This window comes from Brachionichthys hirsutus, chromosome 12, assembly GCF_040956055.1.
Source record: "Brachionichthys hirsutus isolate HB-005 chromosome 12, CSIRO-AGI_Bhir_v1, whole genome shotgun sequence".
Taxonomy (NCBI): Eukaryota; Metazoa; Chordata; class Actinopteri; order Lophiiformes; family Brachionichthyidae; genus Brachionichthys; species Brachionichthys hirsutus.
In genome coordinates this window covers 7,429,953-7,448,096 of record NC_090908.1, presented here as the reverse complement: position 1 = coordinate 7,448,096, position 18,144 = coordinate 7,429,953, and the positions used below count along the sequence as shown (strand labels likewise).

The following is an 18,144-nucleotide window of genomic DNA, read 5'->3' as shown; positions in this document are numbered from 1 at the left end:
TGTATATTCTTTCTTTCTCTTAAACTTGACTTCGATTATTACGGAGCAATAAATGATGTGCAGCCTGAATAACCTTCGGGTGTGTGTGTGTTCATGCTTTAACACTAAATGTTTTGGATTGTTCTCTTAACTAATCTACTATGCATATATATATCGTCTGTTTCGCAGAAGTGGAGGTGACCCTTGATTTTGCATTTGAAAGATCAGAAAATGTAATCATCCACTGGAAGAATTCATTGGAAGGCTTTGCATTTGATTTTCCAGCTTTTCTTGCTGATTTTATTTTTTCCTTCAACATTTGCTATCTCACACAGTTTAAAATCTGCATCCACCTTCCAAGTTCCATGGAAATGCATTGAGTGGTTTTTGTGCATTCCACAAACATTTGGTGCAGAGGTCTGGTTGTGCTGCAGTGCATGACGTCTCTTTGTTTATCTCTGGTCTCCAGGAAGAAGACACAAACATGTCTGAGAGGAGAAGCCAGAAGGAGTCCATATTTCTGTCCTCATTACTAGTAAGTTGTTCTTCCTTTAATTTCCTTCCTTCCTTTCTTTAATTCATTTCATCTGTTCTCCTACTTTAATTCTGTTGTTTTTTTCCTCGACCATTTTTTCTCTTTGACTCCATTCTTGTCTTTATTTCCACCTTCTGTGCTGCTCTCTTGCCTCCCTCCCATCCTCTTGTCCTCTTTGGGATAATGTCATGCAGTAGTTTAGCTGAACATTTGGCACTATGTCATCCAGACTTAAGGTGCTAAATACCATTATCTTGCATAACTTTGCAGCACTTGAACCAATTATTTAGCCGTGGCGCTCATATTTTCACAATCTGATCCGGAATCCAAAGATTCTCTGGTTGTTTAGATTGTGGAAAATCACTGGCCGTGTTCTCAACTGGCTCTGACACCTTTCCCTTGCTTCCCAACCTGTTTTCACAGAATCACCTTTGTGCACACGCATTATCATAAAGAAAGATATTTAGTCAGTGGTGTAAGTATATTTACTGAAGTACTGCACTTGTACAAACTTGAACCCTTATTGCACTCCGAGTATTTAAATTGAATGAGACTCATCTGACGGCTAAAGTACTAGCAACTAAAAATGTAAACGGGACAGTTGACTTTTAAAAGAACAAAACTAAACAATAATAAATTATGAATGTAAAATTCACTAATCATATGAGGTTTTGATACCTGATTTTAATTTTAGCTATAAACTGTTGGCTGAATTAAACTTTTAGTTTTAGCACTTGAAGCACATAACAGCTTTCTCTTTTACACACCAAACTGAAGTAAATAAGAAGGAAAAATAATAGTTGATTAGTTACTGTTATTAGTATAATATAATAATATACTATGTTTGCTGCATTGCATTTTGAAGACAAATATTTTTCAGTCAATTTTTCTGGTACTGGTACTTGTGTGAGAGTAACTTTTCCTTCATTGACGGATTTCAACAATCCTGCACCTCTGGCATCATTAAATGCCAAAATCTACAAGACCAGCCCGGACTGGTCAGTGCACTGGAATTGACTATATGCTCCCATTAAGCCCATAAATGTGTGTGGTGACATAACCCCCCCCCCCCCCCCCCCCCCAAAAAAAAACCTTCTCATGCTTTTGTTTTGCCCAAAAAAACAATTCAAGGTGACATCTGACATTAAATTAACACATAAATTTAGAGCAGCCAGTGCAACTTGAGGAAAAATGTTAATAGCTAGATTATAATTCTTTGAGCAGTCTGGTCAAAATAGGACCGGCACTAATTTCACAGATGGAAATATATTGAGGCTCCTCGTGTTAGCAATCTGCCCATGTCCATCGCTGAAATATGTATAATATTATAATATTTCACTATTTGAATTTGACAGTTTACCACAACGCTGTTAACAATAACTGTCTGGCTGTTGAGCGTGAGACAAATATGTTATCCTTATGTTGCTAAAAGTTAGCATCAGTATCTCTACAAGTGCCACAGTTCTGAGTACTCTTTCAAAAGTCCAGATGTCGTAGAAATGAAGTAATATTTATTTAGATTTAACCAGGTAAGTTAATTGAGAACTAGTCCTCATGTATAATAACGACCTGCACCTCAGTCGCATGTTTTCGGTGAACCCAGAGAGAACCCACGCAGACACGGGGAGAACACGCAAACTCCTCACAGAATGGCCTCAAGCGTGATTTGACCCAGTGACCTTCTTGCTGTGAGGCAGCCGCGCTTACCGCTGTGCCACCGTGCTGCCAAATGAAAAGAACCACTGGTTATTTATTCTTCTGTTTCTTCATTTTATAATGTTTGACAGTCTTTATTGCCTGAAGTTCAGATGTGACTCACTAAAGCAGAGAACGTTAATGATTGTTTCAACAGTGTTAGCAGGTGTGTGAGGGAAAGGTCAGGTCAGTTTGGATCTGGGTTAGATCACAAACAGATCCCTTGACCTGAGATGATTCCCTCCATATAAACACACATGTGCGTGTCATTTTAATCATGTGTCCCCCCCTTCCCCCCACACACACCCACCCACACACACTTGTATATTTACTCAAGTAGCATCTTGTGTCTGCTGTCATGAGGCGGCTAAAGGGCAGAGGAGGAAGAGAGGGGGATGTTATTAAAACAATAGAGTGCATGGAGCGCGTTAGTCATGCACGTTTTTTGTTTCCACCACTATTTTCTGGACTGCAGATGATTTTAAAAAAGTCAGTCAGAGTGTTCGGAAAAGAACAAAGCCTGCTGTTGAGCTGGAAACACCAGCTGCTGATTATTACAGTGAGCCAGTGACACAATACCACACACACTCACACATGTAACAAATCTGAGTGTGAAGAAATCGCAATATAATGTTTCGTTTCCTGCAAATTAAAATGGTGCGGTTGATGCTTAAATAATTGGTTTGACAGAATAAGGCAAGCAAGCTTATCTCCTTTGACATGGATACGGTGCAGTTTAGAAATATCCAAATAAATATGCCTCTAGTTCTGATGGTCTATCTTTGAAATCATTTGAGCAAAAATAAAATCTGATTTACAAAACATCGACAAATACCAAACTTTATGGAGAACATCTGCATTGCATGTTATGGACAACAGAATATTAGAATAAAAATGCTAATAAATTAATCCCTAAAAGTATTAATATGTTAACGAATATCCCCCAAAAGGCTTTTTAGACTGGTGCATATGGTACTAATGCTCTCTCTCTCTCTCTCTCTCTCTCTCCCCATCCTCCATTATCCAGGTGTGTTGTATGTTTGCTAGTGCAGAGTATTCCCGCTGTGGGGAGTATGAATTCTTCAACCAAACCAGGAACAGTTGCCAAGCCTGCCCTCAGTGCCAGCCAGGACAAGAGCCACATATGGTGAGAAGCGCACACACACACACACACAATACCATCCAAATCAATACATTTCTTGGAAAGTGTCCGTTTCTGTCAGCTCACCCACAACACGCGACACAGTGAAGGGTGCCTGAATTCAAACAGCGTCTTCTGCTTTATTGCTTTCATTGACACGGCTTGCATTACAGCGAATCACTGTGAGTCCTCACATGGTGATTTAGCCTTCGTCTGCCAGTCTGCTGACAGCAAAAGCAAACCGAGCCAAGGTAAATGCTTCAGCTGCCCCCCCGTCCGCCCGCCCCCCTGGGTTGTCACACCCACTGAAGAGAGGCAGACGCAGGCGAGGGTGAACCGAATGAATTATAGCCACACTGATTTATTTGGATGCTGCAGATGTTTTGTATTTTCAGTCTTCCTTTGATTTTGCTGTTATCATATATTGATTTAAGTGCGATAGATACTGAGGCACATGTTTCCATGGCTCCATATACAACGCGGTCATGCTGGAGTTGAACCAAATAGCTCACGATTAAAAACTCCTGCTTTCCATCTGGCTAGTTTCCAGTTTGTGATTCTGGAAAGTTAAATAAGAAGTTTTTTCTCTTCAAAATAAAGCAGACAAATATTACGTCTTTTATTTCCTCACTGTTTCCTTTCATTCTGTCCTCTTCTCAAAACTCATTGCAGGGCTCCAGTGGAGTCCTCTAGTGGCGGCCATCTGTGCTGCACAATTCCCCCCTCCCTCTTTCTCTCACAGTTCCGTCCTTCCCAGCCGTCTGGTCTGACCAATAATGGCTTTACAAATACTGATTCCTTTCACCAAGTCTATGTTTTCACCCTTCTTCCCTGTCTCAGCTTCGTGTTCAATACATCACCGTGCATTTTCAGTTAGCCTCCCCGACAAAGTGTCGTGTTAGCAGTGTTCCAGTAGCAGGATCTGCAATCAGAAGCTCAGCCTGGCATGCAAAGAACGTGGTCGTTGAGATTGATTTGGCCTTTAGTGAGCAATAGAAGCATGAGAGAAGAAATACTTAAAGATTCCCCTTTGCACTTTCTCCAATCTGTCTGATCCTCAGGGCCACGGCCTGTAATTTTGTGTGTGTGTGTGTGTGTGTCTTTGCTGATGCCTTTTTAATCAAAGAATAACCATAGTGTTCCACCTCCCAACTGAGGCTTAAGAAAATAATTGTTCACAACCAATAAATACAATCATGCTCAAGGATGCCTTAAACAAAATCCATCCTATATCCATGTGCTGCCGGATTCAGCTGCACATGCTGGACTGATTTGTATTTCTGACTTCCTTAGTGCGAAGTGATGAAAGTGAAGGTGTGGTGAGGAAAACGCTGCGATGGCCAGCAGGGAGGATGTGTTTTCAGCAGGGACATGCTGCTCTCAGATGTGTGTTTCGGACATAAGGTGTCATCGCCACATTTCCCTTCGCAGTCAACTTTCAAAGTAAACGCAGAAATATCACAGCTTGTCTTCATCGTAGATTTATGATACACAAAAAAGAGGCGACAAGTTTGCTTTGAAATGCAGGAAGCTTTCAGTCTCAACAGCTTCGTGTCACGGTGAACCAAAGTGAACAGGTGATAGCTCAGCACGCTTGTTTGTGTATATATATATATATATATCACACTGATCCCAATGGACTTCAAACAGAAAAAAATATTGGCTTTTGTTGACAGTCAGTCTATCTTAGCCCAAAGCTAAGAGGCGCTGGCTTACCTCAACTGACAGATGAAAGCGGGAAGGAGGAAAAAGATGAAAGAGGCAGAGAGAGAGAGAAAGAATGAGAGAAAAAAATGTTTGGGTTGTGTGTATGTGTGGCCCATTGTTCTAACTCATCGCTGTGAGGAATTACCACGCAACACACACACACACACCTCTGTATCTAATCACACTCCTCTTGTCATCTCAAACGTTGCAGCCAGATTTGCTAATGACGGGGATAGACGCCGTGTGCTTGCAGGAGCGAGTGGAGTGCTTTATTTGAATGTGGGTGTCCGCACTTAAGTTGTCAATCATCAGAGCGAAGATTTGCCATTCCATATTCTTGTTTATGTGTTTTGTGCAGACCTGTGGCTACGGCGTGAAGGATGAGGACTTTGCCTGTGTGCCGTGCCCGCAGGGCAAATACTCCAAAGGCAAATACGAGATCTGCAGACGGCATAAGGACTGTGACGCCTTCTACAAAGCTACTGTGCGGATGGCGGGGACCCCGGACAGCGATGCCGAGTGTGGCCCCTGTTTACCAGGGTAAATAGCAAACATGCTGCACACTGACCATCTTTCTAACATTAAAGTCGCCACACAGAGAGAGCTGCACCTGAAGCAGCTCGCAGGTTCAATGCCTTGATTAAATGGACTCGTAAACGGCAGCCGTGCTCTGAGAGCATTCGGCGCCTCAGGCAGCCGTCGGGTCGGATTCTGATCCTTCGCAACGCGCGATGACATCACCCAAATGGGAAACGGTAACTCGGGGATCTTGAATACAAACATTACAACATATTTAGTTTATCCAACTCAAAATCCTAAAAAAGAAAAGATATCCAAGTTGAGTGCCTTGCATTGTTTACCTTGGTGTTCATTTTATCAGCAATCTTTTGACATTTAGTCTTAGTCCTGTGTCAAATATCTTTTTTTCATTCACCATGTTTTGTTGATATTATCCTGTTTCTATAGTCACTTTGTGTTTGAATAGAAGTCGGGTATTTTCCTCTAATCCTAGTCATAAAAAACATTTGTATGAAACAAATAGTGTTGGTAAATAGAAACGGTCGACATTTTAAACCTTTTATATTTAATTTATTTTACTTTTAAAGTATCTTTAAATGTATGTATTTAATACAAGTTGAATGATTGAGTGTAAAGAGTGTCTGTTCTGAGGACGTCAATATAAGGAACGCTTCCAGCCTTTAGCAGAGAATACTGAGACTCTGCAGACTGAAGTATTCAGTTTGAACTGCAAAAGGTCAAGTAGGTCAAACCTCATCCATTGGGGCCCAGTCAGGCGCCTACAAGCTGAAGAACTGAAGGAATCAGGTTAGTTCACATTGTTTTGCAGCTGCAGGAATATATGTTCAATAAATCTAGAATATTAAAAACTAAAACGGGCAAAGAGTACAACTACATAAAAGAAAATGCATTAAACTATTCAACTCTGAAATTGAATTGTAAATTTATTCCTTTCAATCCATAAAAACAAAACATCATCAAAGGAAGACTTAATAAAATTGCCATTAGGCTGAACTGTGGATAATCACCAGCTTAAACAACGTAAATCACAAATCGCGTGCATATGTGCATTCATATGTTTTTGTCTTGCCTTCCAAATTCAGTGGGTTACGTTAATCTTTCAAAGTAAAACAAACTGAAGTAGATAAAACTGCTATATTGGACAAAGATGGACAGAAAGTACTCTCTAAATTTGCATTGTAAATGCTTCATCTTTATTCCATCGTAATGTAACGTCTCCAAAGTAGAACCAAGCACAGATTTCTTTCAGGCTCATCTGAGCTTGACCATCGCTTGAAGACAGATGCAAAATCCTCTGATCTTCAAAAATAAATCCAATCACAACTCACATTCATATGTTTCCTCTATGTGCATTGTTTGCCCTTCTAAAAATACAGCGGGGAAACATTTCTCGCCACACTCTCAACGCCACTCAAATTCCATGTGTGGAGATCAGCATCTGCCCACTTGTGGGTCTGTTTAGCCTCCTGTGAACATGTTGTGACGTTTCTGACCACAAAGGGATCCTGAATGAAGAGGAGCTGCTCTTCAAGGCTGACGTTTTATTATTATTATTAATCTCTGTGTGCACCGACACCCGCTATGCCCTAAACTTATGATGGATGAATCCACTTAAATTCATAAATCATTGAGGGATGTTTAAATATAACCAGACCTTCCTCTCCTCCTCTTCCTCCTCGTCATCCATGACTTTCTTCCTGCTTCAGTGCGATTGTCTGATTGGCTTAGCTGTTTGTTTTGACTCTCCTTCTAAGTGACAGTGATTTTACACCTTCTTTTTTGCTGAAGGAATCCATCATTATTTATCTGCAATATATTTTATCCAACATCTTTGATTGGCTGTTGGTAACATTGACTGTGTGTCAGCCGCAGCCTTCTCCTCTTGTCGTCAGACTGGATGCTGTCCTTCCTCCTCCTAATTTTGGCTCTCCTCTCCCAGGATGTTTTTGTTTTTCATTACTGGAATTGTTGCAGGAAAGAGTGCGCTCAGGAACTCGAGCGCTTTGTTATGTCTCCGTCTGTATCCGCACTGCGAATGTCAGACCGCATGCATGGGTCGCTGCGGTAAAACATGTGTCACACAGTACAAAGCCGGCCTGAGCAGTTAAAACGAATCAAGTAATTCAGTTGATGTAAAGGCCTGCATCTCGGCGAAAGGAAAAGACCTTGAAGAAGTTTCATCTGACGGATGTGACTATCTGTGCCCCCCCTCATCAACTCCAGCAGCACTTTAAAATTATCAAGTGGACTTCATTTGTCGTTATTAACTATGATGTATCTGGGATGGCTCAGCAAAGTGCGGTGCATACAGTTGCATAGCAACCGTCCGTGAACATTAGCTACAGGATGGAATTTGTGATTCTTTTAATATTTAAAATCATTTTTGCTACTAATAAACAACTGGTGTGTAGTTTATAAAGGAGTCAGACATCACGGTGCCAAAATGTGTTGAGCATATCCCATCTTGCATTTCTAGTTCAACGCAGTTGTAATGATCCATGGGTGAAATCCAAAACAAATCAGCAGACACATTTGACATTCCCTACATTTCCAACTGTGCCCATGAGATTGAACTCGTTGCAGAAGCATACGTAATCTCATGCTCTCATGTCAAGATGATTTACAATGACGGCATCGATGTTGCCCGTCTCCCTCGCCTCCTCCTGGTGATAATGCGTACAAAACGTTTCATTGGTGCCTTCAGGGCATCAATTATGTTAGTCAAGCCGTTCCCTCCACTGAGGCACCATGTAGTGTCTCTGTGAACCTGCTTTCATTGCATGATTTCAAGGTGAACATCTTCCGTCTCTATCCAGCTGAGTTTTCTGTCTGTTTCAATTCCTGTAGGACTCTCTCTAAGTTGGTTAAGGGATCTTAACCAGGTCTAATAGATTATTCGATTATACACCCTGAGAAGTTGCTGTTTTATGAGCATCTATTTTGTCTCTTAGGTATTACATGCTGGAGAACAAACCAAGGACCATCTATACGATGGTTTGCCACTCCTGCCAGAACGCGCCACGCAACACCAAAGAATGTAAGACCAGTTCAATGTCTTCCTGGCCATCTGTATTCCCGACACCCTCAGTAAACCAAGATTGTTATGTTTGGTTTGGCTGTGGTTTGGTCTCCTGCAACATTTGCACTTAAACCATTGAACAAATTTCCATGAGCACCAGTAGAATAGACCTCGCTAAGTTTCACTGTGGATAAATGGGCAGCCACAAGAGTTTTAGGTCACAGTCTTTAACATTGCAAGGGTGCCTTTCATGACTTTCTTTGATTTCTCGGGGAGTAATTCCTGTTCCTGAACTTTCTGGATAAAGCTTTCAAAGGAGACTGTTGATGTTTAGTGGAGGTCTGAACTCCAATGGTTGCCATAGTTTGGTTTCAAGAATGCATTCCCCATTTTTCCTTGTCAGCATTCCTCTTCAAGTTTTTCTCTGTCTTAACGCTGACCTGGTTTCCACTTGACTAAAAGATAACAAAAGATATTTTCTATGTAAATGAAAGGAAAGGATAGACGAGAGGCAGATGTTGACGGCCTGGAGTTACTTTCAGTGGCATTCTGGGGATGGATGTTGTTCTGAGTCATTGCAGACTCTCTGGTCACTGTCCTCCCTCGTCAGCAGTACATCCATCTTCTGGATCATCTGGATCTCCTCTGGGTCTAGAGCAGGCGTGGGCAAACCAAGGCCCAGGGGCCATATACGGCCCGTTGGGCTATTTAATTCGGCCCGCCGAACTTGTCCAAATTATATAATTAAATGAAATGTTATTATAATTAAACCTCAGAAAGTAAAAGGATTTCAACCCAGTGATTTGTTAGAATGCATTATTTAAATTAGCATTGTCACTCACTCATTTTGGACCATGCACCATGCACCATTTTTGTCTGATATGGCCAATGAGCTTAATAATGAACCTTCAGTAAGAAAATGAGAAATATGTGTACACTTATAACATTAATGCCAATCTGCTGTTCCCTGTGGGGTTTATCCTGATGTGACAATCAGATCATGCTGTGTTTTTGTCTCTCATTTATATATACTGCTGTGGTAGTGATATTTAGGGGCCCATAATTCCTCAAAACCATCTTTGGGGGTAATTAAAGTGCCACATAAAGAATGTTATTGTGCTTTTGTCATATTTAATGAGTGTTTTGAGAATGGAAACCACTAAAAGCAGCCCAGGCCTGCAGAGTGTGTGTGTGAGTGTGAGAATCAACAGTGCCCTAATTATTTGTCCCAGGCATTTAGATGAGTGGGTGAAAGATACAGAGAAGCACACATTGTAAAAATAAATTAATGCGAAACAAAAAACAAATGCTGGTATATCTTTCATGTATTGTGATTTTAAAATCTTGAATGATAAATATTATTATTATTATTATCATTCAGATCATTCAACTTTAAATGTATATTTAGTTGCTAAACTACCCTAATACATTGCTAAACTACCCTAATACAAACTACCTAATACATACACTGTATATAACTGAGCTTTGAAAGTGGAATCAATCCATCCATCGCTTCCAAATTGTTATCTTTATTTGAGCTGATGATTTAGAGATACATCAGATTTTTTTAAAAACCTTTCCAATTTATAACTGGCCTTTTTTTTTTTTTTGCAACAAATCTCCACCATGTGGTTTTCTGAAATGATTTTGATTTGTAAGGTTAAAAGAGAAAAATCAATTCACAGCATCTAATCTATTTTCCTCATTTGTGAGGTCGGGCTGTGGTACATTTTAATTAAACCGTCTTTCGATGAGAACTTATAAATAATGAACCACCACCACCCGTACATTAACAAAGGAGCTGAAAGTGGGAAGTTCTTCTTCCTTGGTGTGACGGCATGCTGATGCTTGCCATGTAATCTGTAAATTACACTGAATCCTGCCCAGATCTGTGTGTGTGTGATAATTAAAACTTCAGTGGGAAGGAAAAAATAAATATGATTTGCTGCCTGCGTTGCCAACACTGTTTTGCAGACAGACGTTACGAGGGTGCAGGCATCATTTCCACCGTCACCACTAGTTTTTTAGTATAAGCATCACAGACCATAAATTGTACTAACGGTAAGACATATGAGCCTCATAAGTTAACACTCACTTTATCCCTACTTTCAGAGGTATTAAAAGTTAACCTCAAATAAAAATGCTTCATTTTTTTTATTTGTCTGCAGCTCTGTTATTCTGTTTGCTTAAACCTGAGTACCCAGAATTCTCTGCAGACTCTTCTTTACTGTTGCAGTGGGTGTTCAGTCTGAGAGGTGATTAGGAGATGAAACCACAGGGTGCTAACCAGGATTCTAGTTCAGGCTCATATTCATATCCAGAGTGTTAAACACAGACCCCGAATTAATGTCTGCAGCCCCAGTGTGTGTGTGTGTGTGTGAAAGAGAGAGATGATATGAGGCTCTGAGACCACAGGAAAGGCCTGACCACAAGCCATAGAGGTCTACAGTTACTTGGGGAAATAAAATAATGATTAAAAGCATTGATTTACAAGCTGCCAGGAGTTTACAGCTCCAGTAGAAAAGGGGAAAACAACAGATGAATGATTCAGACAGAGAAGGAGGGGGAAATGTGTGTGTGTGTGTGTGTGTGTGTGTTTGGGTGGGGTGTAAGTGTTGGGATAGGGGGCGACCCCCTTGTTACTGGTTGGTTGATTGTTACTAGTGCTGAGACTGAGGACACGATCAGAGGTGGGCCAGTCAAAGACAAAGAAAATGTTCATTTGGAATGATGTCATTAGGGAACATTGGAGGAAAAAAATGAAATGCAATGCCAAAGCTATCAACTTCAGGCCAGATGGTATTTATGGCCCTTTCTCGTGCAACACTGTTGTCTCTGTAAGGAATCCTTCTTTCATTCGACTTGAAAGAAACTGTTCACACCTGTGGCATTGTTATTTATGTTTAATGTCTATTTAACCAGAGAAATATAATTGATATTAAAAATAAATATTTTACAAGAGCTTCTTGACCAAAACAGGCAGCAGCAGCATCGATAAGGAAGGTTGCAGGAATACAAATAATGTCGGTTAATAACAAAAGAAACTCTAAAATCTGAAACAATATAAGTATAAGAATAGATCAAACAAAACATCTCAAGACAGAAGCGACTGCATTGCAAAATCCTTTAATCAAAATTGGCACAGTTTGCATTTCTGGGAATTTGTATGTTTGATTCAAAGCCATACACCTGAACTGAAATTTCTGAAAATGGATGTATGAATATGTGATCAATCTTTGTGATATAAGGTGGGGTTTTATACATAATGGATATTTGAGCCCATTTCTTGTCAGTAACTGTGTCTGAACGTGTGCGTGTTTGTGTGTGTTTCACAGGCATGTCAAGAGAAAAACCCTTAATTGATCCTGGCAGCACTACAGTGTTACCACACTCACTTAAAGGTACACACAAACACACTTAAATGTTGTCTCTGTCTGGTCACCATTCATTGGTTTTATGCTCTCTCTCTCAAACACACACACACACACACACACCTGAATCATTAAAACTACACTCATTACCTCATTGTTTCAGATTCCACTGGACAAGGTCATCTCGCAACGGCTCTCATTATCGCCATGTCAACCATTTTCATCATGGCCATCGCCATCGTACTCATCATCATGTTTTATATCCTGAAGGCCAAACCAAGTGGCCAGGGTAAGGAGGAATGACCCACGCACACACACGCGTGCACACACACACGTATGATCTTACAGAGTTGGCCTTAATATTTTTGATGGTGCTCGTGTGTTGCAGCATGTTGTTCCGGACAAGTAGCGAAGGCTGTTGAAGCTCAGACAAATAAACAGGAAGATAAGAAAGACGTTCCTGGTGAGATATCTCACGCACACACACACACACACACACACACACCACAATCCTGTTTCATGAGTTTTATCCTGGCTCTTATTGTCATGTTATTTAAATCCTGATTCTAATATCATCTGTGTTTTTGGCCGTATGTATGCGTGTGTGCAGACACTTGCAGGCTTTGCGCCATCTGGCCTTCTCAGGTTTCTCAACTCTAGGAAAAGGTTTCTGGAATCATGTTAGGAGATTTAGATGCAAAAACATTAGAGGAAAAAAGTGATTTAAATTAACTCCAGACTCAGATTGGTGTTTTTTCATCAATAATGAACGACAGAATTCTACTTAAATAACAAAAAATATTTGGGAGTGGTTTTATTCAGATTGTGAAGCCTGCAGTGGAAGACAGTTTGTCTGTAATACCAAAAAGTAGAGGAGGATGTATAAAAATAGGAAAACAAATGTAGAAACAAAATTAATTAGGAACACGCAATAGATTTATATCTTAAATCATAGACTGGTGATGCACAGTAGACACTGGTATTTGTAACAATAAACAGGCATCATAGGATTTCCCATAAAACCTTTCACACGTTCCTCAGTTCCCTAATGAGGGCTTTAAATGCAGAGACTCCACAGTAGAGGAATTTTTAACTTAAACTACTTAAAGATACACTCGGAACAGAACAGAAAGACAGAGCTGTATAATTACAGTAAAAAGACATATAATTAGCTTTATTTTTTCCCCGACACTGACTTTTGAAGACTTTGACATGACTCCGAAGTAGCCTCAGGGACTCTGACTCTGTAACTAATCATTTGCGTCGTCTCATAAAAGGCGGGCGAATCGGATTTAAATGTTAATGCAGCCTTGGCTCTGTTTGCCATCTTGGGTCGTTTGTGCGTGTTTATGATTTGCAGCACAATGTATGCAAATGCAAGCTGAAGCTTGTGACAGACCTGCAGCGCCATAGTGAGTGCATCATGGTGGAATGTGGAACCTCCAATTCTAAAGCCACACATTGCTGTAGGCCTGTTTTTTAATCTTGACAATGACAATGTTGGCTGATGCAGCTGCAGCCACAGATGCATTATAAGGTCCAATGATGGCGCTAACTTAATAAACAGTAAAGTAGTAAAAAACTCTCTGCGTTGTTACTGTACTGTAATGTTTCCATGAGTGTGTGTGTGTGTGTGTGTAAAAGCTTTGGTGTTTGTGCATGTGGGAGAGAAGCCCATTGCTCGGAGCTCTACTGGAGTTGGCTGTCAGTCATGTAGATGCAGAGATAATCAAGCTGTGAGATGAAAGACACAGATGTTTAAATTCCTATACAGCCACACACATGTAGCATTTGTTCCTTAGACTTTCTATCCCATCAGTATCCATGGTGTAAGGGTCGTCACTCTAATCTTTCACACACACAAAATGAAACATTTAAAATTCCATGCATGCTTTTCAGGGAGCCGAAACTTGTGCATCTCGCAACTACGTTTTTGTGTGTCAGTTTGCTGACATTCACCAGAGCGGTCAGAGAGAGTGGCTCTGAGGAAAAGACAGGAGGTGGAGCAAGAAGTGGCGGCGATGAAGATGCTGAGGTTCTTCTTGGGAGTGACCAGGTTGGACAGGATTAGAAATGAGACAATAAGACAGTGAAGGTCAGACGTTTTGGAGACAAGGTCAGAGAGGACAGACTTGGATGGTTTGGACATGTCCAGAGGAGAGACGGGGACTATATCAGTAGAAGGACGCTGAGGATGGAACTGCCAGGGAACAGAACCAGAGGACGACCCAGGAGAAGATACATGGACGTAGTGAGGGAGGACATGAGAGTGGCTGGTGTTGGGGAGGACGATGCAAAGGACAGGGTGAAGTGGAGAAGGTTGAGTTGCTATGGCGACCCCTCACGGGACAAGCCGAAAGTCCAGTAGTAGTAGAAGAGGCTGACATGGGCGTCTGTGTCTTTGGACACAATCATTCTCATTCCTGTTATGTTATGTTAAATTGACCATTGACACAAATTCCCTAACAATTGAACTGATGGTATGTAAATTGGGAGAGATCAAAAAGATTTAATCCTGAAGATAAACTCAGGAAGGTCCCTTCCCCTTTTTCTCCTGGATCTTGTTGTCACAGTGGTCTCTGTTCAGGAACCGTGTGACGCCTTCAGTTCTGAGGATTTGGTGAAATAAACTGACAAGTGTCAGTCAGATGTCTTCTGAGATTTGTACTTATTTGCAACAAACCCTTACATGCTCTCTGTTTTTTCCTCTCTGCTAGACAACGTGGTGATCTACTCAGAGAAAGATGAGTTTGACAAACTAAAAGCTGCACCTCAGAAAACAGTGAAAAGGTGAGACGCATGTAAATCACACAATTGCATCCTTTCTCATGTCATCATTGTCGTCTTTAAAGGGTTTATCACTTTTTCATCACAATCAAAACGATCAGTTCTATTTTGTGCTGGTGTGTTTCGCTTAATAATTGAATGTGCGCCATCTTTCTGAATGTGTGTTTGCATTCTAGCATCCCCCCCCCAGCATCTGCTTACAATTACATCGTGACTGAACAAGTCACAGCGGCGGCAGCATCATTACTGCCGACCTCTTTATTTGGCTGCAATTTACTTATATTTGTATGTCTGAGGCATTCTTTGGTTTTAATGGCGCTATTATGTGGCTTTGGAGCAGGCAGAGGAGCGGAGGGTAGGACAGCGGAGATGATCTCTGAAGCCAGACGGAATGATGACTGACACGGGCGGGGTAGTTGTATTTATTGCAGGCTTCACCTAAACATGCAGTGAGGTGAAAGCTCGTCCAGGCAGACAACAAAGGAAGCACAATGTTCTCATTTTATTGCGTGCATCTCAACCCCCGTGTTGCAGACAATGCTGCTTTAGAGTTAATAAGTAGGGAGAAGGGTGAAAATGGCATAATGGCATGCTCAAACCTTCAGTGAGCCATTGTGCTCTGTTGTAGCAGCTGTAGTTAATGTAGACTGAAATGTTGTTCACTTTATGTGGGTGGTGTACGGGAGAGAGGAGATAAAAAGCGTACATGTCCACACACAGTCCAACGAGTTAATGGGAATAAACAGTGTACTGTGCCAAAGGATGTGCTAATTCACTGCTTTAGCTGCCAGGGAGGGGGTCGGGGTGACAAAACACTGGCATCCTGCCAGCTCCTCTGTCAGCAAGGTGCTTTTTGGAGAAACACTAGAGCAGGCATAAGAATACGGTCCCGTAATGAAATTATGTTCCACTTATCGCGGGTGAGTTTAGAAGCAGCTGCAGCCATGACAACGACAAAAAAATAAAAATAACTAAAGTCTTCCTCTGCTCCACATCATTTGAACTTTGTGCAAAATTTGACAAAAACTGCATGTTCTTTGTTGCTTGTTTTTCCAACAGAAATGCTATATTGGGCACTTATGGTGATTACCAAAAAAAAAAACATTGAGGGCAGCCGTGATGGTAGCAGGCCCTCTATGTTCTGCTTTTAGAAGTGTTAGCAGCTGCTAAATTTGACGTAGTCTACTACAACAGCATTACAATAGAATCAGCGCATCTATGTACCTAGAAAACCAGCAACCATGTGAAGTTTAACTGAAATCTCTTCTCTTAATATTATTATTATTATTTTTGCTTCAACCTGTGTTTCCACTTGTTACTCACTGTCACGATTGATCAAGCTGGGAATGCGGGAACATATCAGTTTATCTTAGCATTAAAAGTAGCATCTAAAGCGAATAGGAGGTGGTATCATTGTTCTCATTTTACTCATCTTCAGGTTTACAGTGGAAGAAAAATATTGCAGTAAAAATCATTAATGTTCAACACCTGTGATGTCTACAGTACACTCCATTAAAAATGAGCTGCTATGTGATCTTTGACCCAGTGAGTGTCTGCTACATGCTTCATGTTCAACTACACGTCACCTTTGTGCGCAGCGAAAACGACGCGTCATCAGAGAATGAGCAACTGCTGAGTCGAAGCATTGACAGCGACGAGGAGGCGGCGTCCGAGAAGCAAGGATCAGCCGAGTCCAACAGCCACAACCTGGGAAACAAGCCCGAGCGTTGCCTGCTCTCTCTGGGTCTCTTGGACCACGGCAGAACCTGCAACGGAACAGCCGCTATCACAGCCGGCCCGGATAGCAACATCCCCGGTCCCAAACACATTGCCAACCACGTCAGCAGTGTGAATGCAATCAACAACAACAACAATAACAAAACCCTCGGGGTAGGAAGAATGAACTTTTTAAAGATGCCACTGAATAGAAAACATATGATTATGAACAGATCCTCAGTTGAGTTTCATCTGGAAGTCATACTTTCTGTGGTAATTTCGTTTTTTCTTCCCCCACACAGATGCTGCAGAGTAGACGGAAAAAGATCCTGGATTTGTATGCCAGAACCTGCAACATAACGGAGGGTAAGTTTCTCCCAGATAAAAAAACACATCCATCAAAACCTTGGGATTGTTTTCTGACAACACTGCAGGGGCATGTTTCGTCTTTGTGGTAGCGTTGAACTCTCTTTTTATGAAGTGTTATGTCTGTGTTGCATATTTTCTTACGGGAACATCGGATTTTTGAGCAATACGGCGTACTGTGGAAATTAGTACGGCGAAAATCTGTCAATACGGGAATATTACAAATAAAGCAGGGGCAAAATGTTAAACCAAGCCGAGACGGAGAGGTGACTTTAGACTTCCGCTGTGGTCGTCAGCACATGCGCAGAAACAGATTTCAGCACCATATAGGCTAAATTTTTCCCTGATCCGGAGGGAAAAGTAAAACTTTTTGTAAATCATCTACTGACTTTGATGATATGAGAGTATATTTAAGTCTCTGAAAGCCACCCAGCACTAGTTTGAACCAAACCGGTGAATTTGACTTCCATTTGAATGTAATGAAATAATCAGCTCTCACCCTCCTGCCCACCTCCAGGCCTGAGCCCCACAGAGCTTCCTTTTGACTGCCTGGAGAAGGCCAGCCGAATGCTCAGCTCCTCTTACAGCAGCGAGGCGGCCGTGGTGAAGACGTGGAGGCATCTTGCAGAGAGCTTTGGACTGAAGCGCGACGAGATCGGTGGCATGAGCGACGGCCTGCAGCTCTTCGAGAGAGTCAGCACAGCAGGCTACAGCATCCCCGACCTTCTCACCCGGCTCGTTCAAATCGAGCGGCTTGACGCCGTGGAGTCGCTCTGCTCCGACGTTCTGGGCACCAATGAGGCAGCTGTGGCTGCCGGGCGGCAGGGCGTCAGCAGTTTCCACAGCCAGCTGGTCTTTCCATCCCCGTGCTCATCTCCGTCCCAGCGCTGCGCCAGTGTCTAAATACGAAGTGACGCAGAGACTCGGGTGTCTTACAGTGTGTACGTATGCAAGGACATATACTGTTCTAACAAGGAGGACAGCATTTACACTAGACTCCTTAGCCCTCACATGAAGAATGCCGGTGGACTTCCCAAAGCACAACCTTTATTCTATGGGTTTTCTGTCAGGAAGCAACTGACTTAATGTATTTGTGTGGCCTTCACTTTGGTTTTTGTTTTTCCGAAGAATGAAATAAGAATGATCTTTTTCAAATTGTCTGTTTATAAAACATAGCAATGATCATCTTTGTGCTGGACGCAATGCAACTTCATTTTTTGCCAAAAGTATATCATTTAAAAAAACAAAACGAACAATCACCCATCACTGCAGCAGCACGAATGAACTG

The 18,144-nt window shown here is 41.6% G+C and overlaps 1 protein-coding gene across 1 annotated transcript; it reads left to right on the top strand.

Annotated features, from left to right (window-relative positions):
* The first annotated feature begins 463 nt into the window (after window positions 1-463).
* On the top strand, window positions 464-17,759 carry edar (ectodysplasin A receptor). Its single transcript, XM_068746421.1, has 11 exons — window positions 464-514; window positions 3,237-3,356; window positions 5,416-5,597; window positions 8,549-8,634; window positions 11,952-12,017; window positions 12,151-12,276; window positions 12,376-12,450; window positions 14,705-14,777; window positions 16,373-16,664; window positions 16,793-16,856; window positions 17,374-17,759. The coding sequence occupies exons 1-11, from the start codon at window positions 464-466 to the stop codon at window positions 17,757-17,759; spliced, it is 1,521 nt and encodes a 506-aa protein (XP_068602522.1).
* The last annotated feature ends 385 nt before the right edge of the window (window positions 17,760-18,144 follow it).